This window comes from Oncorhynchus mykiss, chromosome 24, assembly GCF_013265735.2.
Source record: "Oncorhynchus mykiss isolate Arlee chromosome 24, USDA_OmykA_1.1, whole genome shotgun sequence".
Classification (NCBI taxonomy): domain Eukaryota; kingdom Metazoa; phylum Chordata; class Actinopteri; order Salmoniformes; family Salmonidae; genus Oncorhynchus; species Oncorhynchus mykiss.
In genome coordinates, this window is record NC_048588.1 from 4,820,957 (window position 1) to 4,831,323 (window position 10,367).

Here is a 10,367-nt window from a genome sequence, read left to right on the forward strand (position 1 = left end):
TCTCTCTTTCTGTGGGACATCTGTGTGTGCCCGTGCTGAGCTAATCCCACCAAAGACAGTGCTGTGGTCTAGCTGGAAAGAGAGTCAGAGTCAGTGGAACAGGCCAAGTTTCCTCGTCGGGAACACACAGAGATAGTCTGACCATTGAGGAAAGGACAGGAATTTTTTCATGACGTCATCATCCCGAGACAATTTAATAAAGACCATTGTTTGATTGCAGTCATAGAAATGTAATTTTGAAATTGTATTTTTGCACTATTTTTGACACTTGTGTCTAGAGGTTATGCACAAAATTAGCTTTGAATGGCAAATCAAATGCCCTCCCCCCTATTTTTCTATCAAAGTTACGACTCTGCTTACTTTGTGAGCATGTGTATTTGTATATAGAGTTTCCAGTTTTCGAAGTGCCCTGGGAATTCTCATGAATTAAGGATGTTGTTTTGTCAACAATTTCTGTCCTAATTATTCACTGAGCAGTTGGACTGCTATACACATAAACAACGCACAATAACACCGTCCGGGATTCAATCCGACAAATGCATTGGTCATGTTTAGGCGATGTCGGAGGTGCCTTTTAACCTCTAAAAGTCAAAGCCTCTGGCCTTTACTACTATGGCCCAAAAAATGCATTGAATAACACATTTCTAAAAAAAGACAGTAAAACAACAAATCAGAAGGAATAATGTGTTGAGGTGTCTGTCCTAAATCTATGAGATGTAAGAAAGCTCCGGAAAATTTTATGGGACACAAATGTAATCTCTTTTTTTTTTTGTTGGCAGAAAACTACCTCCATACTCCCAATCATTTGTATGGGTTACCTTCAGACGAGTCCCATGACACGTGTGGGGGTCATAGAGCAAACGGGAGAACACCATCGTGTTTGTGAGAGTCTCGTCTTTCAATAGTCGTATTAGTCCATAGGCCAAACCGTTTGGACACTACAGACGTTTTCATGGAAGGACGGATTCGTGGGATGTCTCCTGCTCTGACAAACAGCGCCGTAGCTCTGCCGCTTTCCACCGCAGATGTGGAAGGTCGGCGTGGGCTGACGTGGTGGACTGAGACGCAGCCCACGTAAAACAGCAGATATCTTTCGCTTAAACGGACACATTTAGATTATTTTTTTTACTGTGTGGTTCAGATTGACACACAGGTGACTCTTCTAAAAGCTCACCCACACTTGAGCTGGCATTCGCAGCGTTCACCATGAACACGATCTCCGTGAAGATTGGGGAAATTCCCTTTAAAAGGGTGCATTGTTTGGTAGTTCAGTGTGCAGAGGTAGGATGCGCTTTCACACCGGTAGAGCACAGTTTGAATGAATACTGGCCATATTTCAGCATAGCCTGTGGACAACAGACCTCGGGGCCTTTTAGTCTGCGCTGAATCGGATTATAAAAGGCTTAGCATTATTAAAGTCTTTGTTTGCAACTATTGAGAGGAGTTCACTTTGCTGTCTGTCGACATGTGTTATTACCTCACAAGGAGAGCAACTCCGATATAGCATCAGAAAGCTTCCCAGGAAATTATAGATGATCTTTTAATTAAGGTCATGTTTGATTCTTAGCATTTTACTCGTGATATCTCTACACGGGGTCATAGAATGAACAGAGACATGTAAAGAGGCAAAGGGTGTGTTTATGAGCACTGTCTCTCCGTTTCCTGGGAGGAGGAGTTTGGGAAGTCTGGGGAAAAAGATAATGTGAAGAACGGAGTGGTCGTGGTAGCTAAACAAACAAAATATTCAACCTGCTCCGCAGCAAGACCTTACCCCTCCCTTTCTGTTCATCAATAGCAAGTTCAGGAACAAATAGGTACCGAGGAAGAACGCAAGGGAGTAAGGGAGCTCTAATATGGAGGTTAACGGGTGTGGGGAAGAGATAGATGGCAGGGAAAGAGTGGGATGAACGGATGAGGATGAAAAGATCAATACCGACAAAAGAGAGATTTCGGTATTAAACCCCTTACTGATCAGTCAAGCACAGTGGCGCCAGACACGAATAGCTACTGCAGGGAACATAATGGGAAATACTGAAGATAGAGGATTAAATGAAAGTGATACAAATATAAACAGGGATGAGCAATTAATCATGGAAAAATCATGAGGATGGGATCTAATCTTGTCAAATACAGCCCTATCATTCTTTGTAGAACATTCCTCCTGCTACAGTAAAAACAGCCCAAAACCCACAGGGGTACTCAGGTGTGCCACTACAGGAGTAACTATGAGTGTAAAGGACTCCACGGCTCTAGTTTGGCCATCCCAACAGATTGCAGGTGGTGTGTTTGTTCGTGTGCCCTTTGAGAGAAGGCAGCATTTGACAGCAGGCGGTGCCATTTGGCACAGACCTTTACCATAGATGAGAACGCAATCATTCTGGGGATTCAGGGGATGAGTTGAGAGGCTTTAGAGCAGAAACAAGTAAATAAACAAGGACGTTCACACATCACACTTGGAAAAGGGCAGAGAGATAGAGAGGCAAAAAAAGAGAGGGAAGGGTAAGCATTAGATAAACAGTGGAGGAGATTGATGGGAAGATGATATGATGCATTTTTTTGTATGTACTATCATGATTTGCATCTTTTAAGACTTCAATACAACGTGTTAACTGCAGTCATGCCCCATCAGTGGTGTAATGATATGCAATCCAGTGGTGTGCAATCCAGTGGTGTAATGATATGCAATCCAGTGGTGTGCAATCCAGTGGTGTAATGATATGCAATCCAGTGATATGCAATCCAGTGGTGTGCAATCCAGTGGTGTAATGATACGCAATCCAGTGGTGTGCAATCCAGTGGCGTAATGATACGCAATCCAGTGATGTGCAATCCAGTGGTGTAATGATTTTGAAATGCAATCTTTTTCAAGTCTGCTGTCGACGGGCATCAATGACCATTGATCTGTATTGAAACTGAGCTGCCCAATAATGTTGATCTACAAGTGTAGCGTTCAGCCACAACTTTGAGAGAGGAGCACTCTGGACCTAAAGGCAAAGGACACGTTGTGTAGTGGTCAAGTCATTGCAGATGGTGACATGACCTATTTTCAAAGGCTACATCAAATGTTGCTCACCAATCGGTTATATAGCAAATCAGCTTACCAATAACAGAGAGATGGTATGCTTGTTGAATAATCAAACAAAAACAATCTAGCATCTCAACAGAAGTGGAAGTGAAAGTATCTACCTATTTCTCGAACTGCCACGTGCAAGACGGGAAAGCCACTTTTGAACAACAGTTTTAGTAAAATCATTGTTGATTGATTGATTTTTTTTATCGATAAAAAAACAACTTACAAACTTCACACCAAGACAGTAAGTTAGGAAAAACAAATCACACCCTTGCAAAAAAGTATCTATAGGGAGGGCACATGTAATGGATTGTCCTGTGCATGGTTTGTGAATGTCCTATGCAATGTCCTGCGAATGTCCTGTATATATCCTGTGGGATGTCCCCTGGGTAATTGCTACAGAGTGTTACAGCTGGTGGAGGAAACCATGTGCACGATTACCTCTCTCCCCACTTCCTGTTTTTAAAATCCCTACCGGTCAAACAATAATAACTGTTTCATCTCTGTTAGGGTTACACTTAAGAGCTGAGAGGGCTCGTCTGCACCCATGGGACTATTAGCAAGAAGGAAGGATCTTCTAAGTAATCGTAATACGTTATCTTGATATAGCTAAATTATAGGAATCTTCTTTTTCCTAACTTCAATAACCACTCTGATTATAGTGTCAGAGATCAATTTGGATATAGGTGGTTCTGGATTCTCTTCCAAAGTAACAGATTTTCACCTCTTTTGAAATGAACCAAACATAGTGGTTCTTCGGCAATGGCGCAAAGGATCAATGGTGATTTGAAATCGCCGAGCTGATAGTCTCAACACAGCAGTTCCCTGTGTCTGAGTCTTCTGAGGAGGGGTTGGTTGGAGGTGTTCAAGGGCAGTGTTGGGGCTTTGTGGGTATTTCCTGTTGCCGCCACTCCTCTGGGAGAGTCTTTCTGCTGGGGTGAGTCTGGGGCTTGGAATGGACACCTGAAGGCCCAGCGGGAGTGCCGTGCTAGATTCAGGAAGGAGAGAGATACGTAAGAGATTACTCTGATGCATCGCAAACATGCATACATGCACACGAGCTCACACACGTAGACACACACACACATTCATGTGCAAGGACAGGCAAGTGATAAAAACATTTTTAAAACCTGTCTATTGTATGTCAGAAATGGCTGTATTGTCATCTCAAAATAGATTAATTAAAGCCTCTGTTCTGTACACAGTGTGCTTACCATGGTAACGTAGATGCCCTCTCCTCTAGAGGGTGTGGGAGGGGGCGGGGCCCTGAGCCTCTGGAGCGTGACATAGCAGTTTGTGTCCTGTGGTCGTGTTAGAGTGAGCAGGTACAGTCCGTGTTACAGAGGGAAATGTTACACAGCTGGGAAATCAGAGTGGGTGAAGACACCAGTGCAGCACATAGGGATGGGTTATCATTGGTTTATTCATTGACTGCGAGGGAAGCAGGGAGAAGAAGTGAGGGAGAGAGAGACTCAGACGACGAGTGTTACCTGAGTTTTTGCATGCGGGTTTGTGTGTTTGCATTAATTGCTTGTATGTTATTGTTTGCATGTGTTTTTTTATTTTTTTATTTAACATTTATTCATCTAGGCAAGTCAGGTAAGAACAGTTACCTTGTTTCCATTGGCTTCCCGTGTGTCTTCTCCGCGTGTTACGTTCACCTGGATGTGACTGAAAGAGCATACCAAAAAAAATGTAGCTTTCATTGGTTTTTGTATGGCGTTTCATGTCTCCAATATATTTGTCTTATTTATCTCTGCCTCTAAAATAGGCATATCTTGTACATGTTTTTTTGACTCTGCTCTCTCCCTGTCTTCTCCTTTCTCTCATGTCCACCTGCTGGTCTCTCTTAGCATTATCTCACCACTTGTCATTTTGTTGCCGCGGTGACCTCCTCCGACACACGCATATTCCCACTGTGACTCCGCCCACCAGGAAGAGTGAAAAAAGCACGCAGCAGAGAGGCAACAGCCAATCCGGATGGTTTACACCAGGTTTATGGAGATCTCCTGGGAAACTCCTGTGCTGCCCTGGGAAAATCAAGGTGTAAAGACGAAAGATAAATCTGTCAACCTGATTTGTATAGCCCAACTCCTTTTTCAGCATATACACTTACACAACATATACACCATTTATTTTTTACATGTAATTGTTTTTAATGCTTGCTTAGCAAGTCCAGTTGTTATCGTTCAAGATGAAGTATGTACCTGATCTCTCCACCACTGTGACCTGTGTGTGACTCTCATGAATGTCTGAATAGCCATGTGGAGAACGCAGGCGACACAGGTAGGTGCCACTACGTTGGACTGTCACCGACACCAGCAGGATCGAGAAGTCACCTTCAGAGATGTTCCCAACCAGAGACACTCTGGGTTCAACGGTGACAGTTTGGTTATGGTAGTGGTATATGAGACAGTGCCGGGCTTTATCCATTGAGTCCTGTTATTGTGAATTTTTTGGTGCTCAAGATTAGTACAAATACAAATAGTACTGAACATATACTACATATTTACAGTTGAAGTCGGAAGTTTACATACACCTTAGCCAAATACATTTAAACTCCGTTTTTCACAATTCCTGACATTTAATCGTAGTAAAAATCCCTGTTTTTTTTATTTTATTTTACCTTTATTTAACAAGTTAACTGTTATTTAACAGTTAATAACAAATTCTTATTTTCAATGGTGGCTTAGGAACAGTGGGTTAACTGCCTTGTCTTAGGTCAGTTAGGATGACCTTTTTATTTTAAGAATGCAAAATGTCAGAATAGCAGAGAAAATGATTTATTTCAGCTTTTATTTCTTTCATCACATTCCCACTGGGTCAGAAGTTTACATACACTCAATTAGTACTTGTTAGCATTGCCTTTAAATAGTTGAACTTGGGTCAAACGTTTTGGGTAGCCTTCCACAAGCTTCCCACAATAAGTTGGGTGATTTTTGGCCCATTCCTCCTGACAGAGCAGGTGTAACTGAGTCAGGATTGTAGGCCTCCTTGCTCGCACATGCTTTTTCAGTTCTGCCAACAAATTTTCTATACGATTGAGGTCAGGGCTTTTTGATGGCCACTCCAATACCTTGACTTTGTTGTCCTTATGCCATTTTACCACAACTTTGGAAGTATGCTTGGGGTCATTGTCCATTTGGAAGACATATTTGCGACCAAGCTATAACTTCCTGACTGATGTCTTGAGATGTTGCTTCAATATATCCACATAATTTTCTCTACTCATGATGCCATCTATTTTGTGAAGTGCACCTGTCCCTCCTGTAGGAAAGCACCTCCACAAAATGATGCTGCCACCCCCGTGCTTCACGGTTGGGATGGTGTTCTTCGGCTTGCAAGCCTCCCCCTTTTTCCTCCAAACATAACGAAGATCATTATGGACATACAGTTCTATTTTTGTTTCCTCAGACCAGAGGACGTTTCTCCAAAAAGTACAATATTTGTCCCCATGTGCAGTTGCAAGCCGTAGTCTGGCTTTTGCTGAGCGGCCTTTCAGGTTATGTCGACATAGGACTCGTTTTACTGTGGTTATAGATACTTTTGTACCTGTTTCCTCCAGAATTTTCACAAGGTCCTTTGCTGTTGTTCTGGGATTGATCTGCACTTTTCACACCAAAGTACGTTCATCTCTAGGAGACAGAACGCGTATCCTTCCTGAGCGGTATGATGGCTACGTGGTCCCATGTTGTTTATACTTGTGAACTATTGTTTGTACAGATGAACGTGGTACCTTCAGGCATTTGGAAATTGCTCCCAATGATGAACCAGACTTGTGGAGGTCTAAATCAAATTTTCTTTGGTCTTGGCTGATTTCTTTTGATTTTCCCATGATGTCAAACAAAGAGGCACTGGATTTGAAGGTAGGCCTCGAAATACATCCACAGGTACACCTCCAATTGACTCAAATTATGTTAATTAGCCTATCAAAAGCTTCTAAAGCCAATACATCATTTTCAGGAATTTTCCAAGCTGTTTAAAGACACAGTCAACTTAGTGCATGTAAACTTCTGACCCACTGGAATTGTGATACAATGAGTGAAATAATCTGTTTGTAAACAATTGTTTACAAAAATGACTTGTGTCCTGCACACAGTAGATGTCCTAACCGACTTTCCAAAACTATAGTTTGTTAACAAGACATTTGTGGAGTGGTTGAAAAACGAGTTTTAATGACTCCAACCTAAGTGTATGTAAACTTCAGACTTCAACTGCATGTCACTTTTTAGAAAACATGATATTACACCAGCAATCCTAAACGCTACATTTGTTGTGACATTATATATTTTGAGGGATTTACCTTGTCAATGAACTCCCACTCCGCACTGATTTGGTGATGTCCCAGACTTTTCAAACACTGAGTGAGGTCGCAGGACAGTCGAACATTAGAGCCCACAGGAACCTTCTTCTGGTCTGGGCCTGTCACTACACAACCTAAAGCACTATACACTGTGGATACTAAAACACACACACACACACACGCACATGCACATGCATATTTATTCGTTTGAGGTACATAAGAGTGATACTGCAATTCAAGATCCACACACATGAATAAATACTTGCTCACCACAGACAATTACGGTTCTCAATGTGGTCTTCCCCATTGCTTGACAATATTTGTGCTCTACAAAAGAAACAAACAAAGAGTACTTTCATTATATCTCGTGTTTCACTAAACGTGAATACATTTCAAGAGATTCATTCCAAAACAGAATACATCTACGTTCAGAAATGTTGGTAAATGAGCTTTTATTGTATAAAGAAATTCTGAAAGAGATTGGTGTGTTTTTCCATTATCTAATCATGGCATGGGTTTGTTCAATGACAGACATGTATTTGTTTAAAATCTGTCACTGGTTTAATTTCAGAGAGACAAATAATCATGTTTTTAATTGCAAATTGCTATACATCCGTCTCACTCTCAGAGACATAAGTAGTACTGCTAGGTTTGACACTGTCAAATGTAACAAATAACTACATTTTTAATATAAAAAATGTACAAATTATACATTTGTGACATCAATATTTAAATAGTGCCTTTACATGTATGTAAAACATTTCCATTTGACATTTTAGTAATTTGAAGGAAATGCTAGAAATTGCCAAGAAATTCAAAATCTCGTAAAACGCTGTGTGCTACTCCCTTCATAGAACAGTGCAAACTGGCTTTAACTAGAATAGAAAGAGAAGTGGGAGGCCCCGGTGCACAACCGAGCAAGAGGACAAGGACATTAGAGTGTTTGGTTTGAGAAACAGATGCCTCACAAGTCCTCAACTGGCAACTTCATTCAATAGTTCCCTCAAAACACCAGTCTCAACATCAACAGTGGAGAAGTGACTCCAGGATGCTGGCCTTCTAGGCAGAGTTCCTCTGTCCAGTGTCTATGTTCTTTTGCCCATCTTAATATTTGATTTTCATTGGCCAGTCTGAGATATGGCTTTTTCTTTGCAACTCTGCCTAGAAGGCCAACATCCCGGAGTCGAATCTTCACCGCTGTCATTGAGACTGGTGTTTTGTGGGTACTATTTGATGAAGCTGCCAGTTGAGGACTTGTGAGAAATCTGTTTCTCAAACAAGTCACTCTAATGTACTTGTCCTCTTTCTCAGTTGTGCACTGGGGCCTCCTACTGCTCTTTCTATTCTGGTTATAGCCAGTTTGGCTGTTCTGTGAAGAGAGTAGTACAGAGAGTTGTACCAGATCTTCAGTTTCTCTGCAATTTATCTCATGGAATAGCTTTCATTTCTCAGAACAAGAATAGACTGACGAGTTTCAGAAGAAAGTTCTTTTTTTCTGGACATTTTGAGCCTGTAATCGAACCCACAGATTCTTATGCTCCAGATACTCAACTAGTCTAAAGAATGCCAGTTTTATTGCTTCTTTAGTCAGAACAACAGTTTTCAGCTGTGCTAACATAATTTCAAAATGGTTTTATAATGATCAATTAGCCTTTTAAATTGATAAACTTAGATTAGCTAACACAACATGCCATTGGAACACAGGAGTGATGGTTGCTGATAATGGGCCTCCGTTGCCCATGTAGATATTCCATAAAAAATCTCCCGTTTCTAGCAACAATAGTCATTTACAACATTAACAATGTCTACACTGTATTTCTGATCAATTTGATGTTATTTTAAAGGACAAAAAAAATGTGCTTTTCTTTCAAAAACAAGGACATTTCTAAGTGACCCCAAACTTTTGAACGGTAGTATGTATCAAACACATCTAAAATCAATAATTTAAAAAATCTGAGAACAGAAATATTTTACACAACCATGAATGTGCCCGTTGGCAATCATTTCTGACAAAAAAAAATCAACAATTTATAAAAGTTGTGGATGTATTGTTTCGGAAATGAACTCTTCATTTAGACTATTACCATTTAGACATACACAAGGATTCAAAATGTGATTTGCACTAGTCTGCCTATCATATACTTACAGTATATCTCCTTCACAGATAGAACAGCCATGTTGCCAATGTGCCAACCATTATATTTCCATATTCTTGGGTGACCAACACTTTCAATAATGCTCCTTTTTTTTTTTTTTACATTACCATTGTCTTACCTATAGTTGCCTCTCTGATGGTTTACATATTTGTTTCTCTGTTTTGGATTTTAAAGGAAGTCCACCCTGGTCTCTAATGGTCAATGGGCCTCTTCTCTTTGTCACAGTGGAAATGCTTACAGCTACAAGGTTCAAAAAAGTCACAGCAAGATACTGGTGGTCCACCTTCCCTGAACTGTGCATATGTGTGTGTAGGTGGGACGGGGGGACGGGGGGGGGGGGGGGGGCAGATTTGCATGTCTGGCTGTGGTCAACTGTTTCGTTTCAGGAAAGAAGAAGAAAAACACACACCTTCAAAAAGTGCCTCAGATGTGTCCTTTTTTTGCCAGTACGTCAGAAAACACACGCATGCCACCATGAAAGAGCTGCAAAAAAACCACATCTGCTTTTTTTGCGGTGAGACTCTCTTGATACACCCGTGAGATATTTAGCGAGCATCGTCTGGACTACTGTTTAGTTATGCCTGTTTATTCACGTGTGACGAAGGGTCCTTTTATCCCACTTGGTAGAAGAAAAAAAAAAAAAAAACATGACATTTTCCCTTAAAAGTAATGCATGTCATGGGACAAAAACAAACATGACATTTTCCCTTAAAAGTAATGCATGTCATGGGACAAAAACAAACACGCCATGGAAACTTCTACTCGCCACTGTGACTCAAATAGTCCCACTTTCTCACATCCTCTTAGAGGCGCCGTGAATAAATGGTTTCAAGGACAC

At 41.1% G+C, this 10,367-nt stretch overlaps 1 protein-coding gene and 1 long non-coding RNA gene across 2 annotated transcripts; both read right to left on the minus strand.

Moving 5' to 3' along the window:
* Positions 1-3,240: 3,240 nt before the first annotated feature.
* Positions 3,241-5,503, minus strand: LOC110503573. The gene is made up of 5 exons (XM_021581969.2): positions 5,278-5,503; positions 4,935-5,100; positions 4,684-4,741; positions 4,285-4,371; positions 3,241-4,058 (listed from the first exon to the last, which is right to left on the minus strand). Exons 1-5 carry the CDS (start codon positions 5,501-5,503, stop codon positions 3,936-3,938), a joined length of 660 nt encoding a protein of 219 aa, XP_021437644.2. The 3' UTR covers positions 3,241-3,935.
* A 1,689-nt stretch (positions 5,504-7,192) lies between these two features.
* On the minus strand, positions 7,193-9,831 carry LOC118944070. Its single transcript, XR_005039379.1, has 3 exons — positions 9,648-9,831; positions 7,644-7,700; positions 7,193-7,531 (listed from the first exon to the last, which is right to left on the minus strand). It is a non-coding gene; the product is annotated as an uncharacterized LOC118944070 (long non-coding RNA).
* Positions 9,832-10,367: the final 536 nt, after the last annotated feature.

What these genes read in the sequence shown, in the direction of transcription:
- LOC110503573 (XM_021581969.2), bottom strand. Translation starts at nt 5,503, where the DNA reads ATGGATAAAGCCCGGCACTGTCTCATATACCACTACCATAACCAAACT. An exon ending in GGGAAGCCAATGGAAACAAG is followed by an intron (nt 4,372 to 4,683) that starts GTAACTGTTCTT and finishes ACACGACCACAG; the next exon opens with GACACAAACTGCTATGTCAC. An exon ending in AGGGCATCTACGTTACCATG is followed by an intron (nt 4,059 to 4,284) that starts GTAAGCACACTG and finishes TCCTGAATCTAG; the next exon opens with CACGGCACTCCCGCTGGGCC.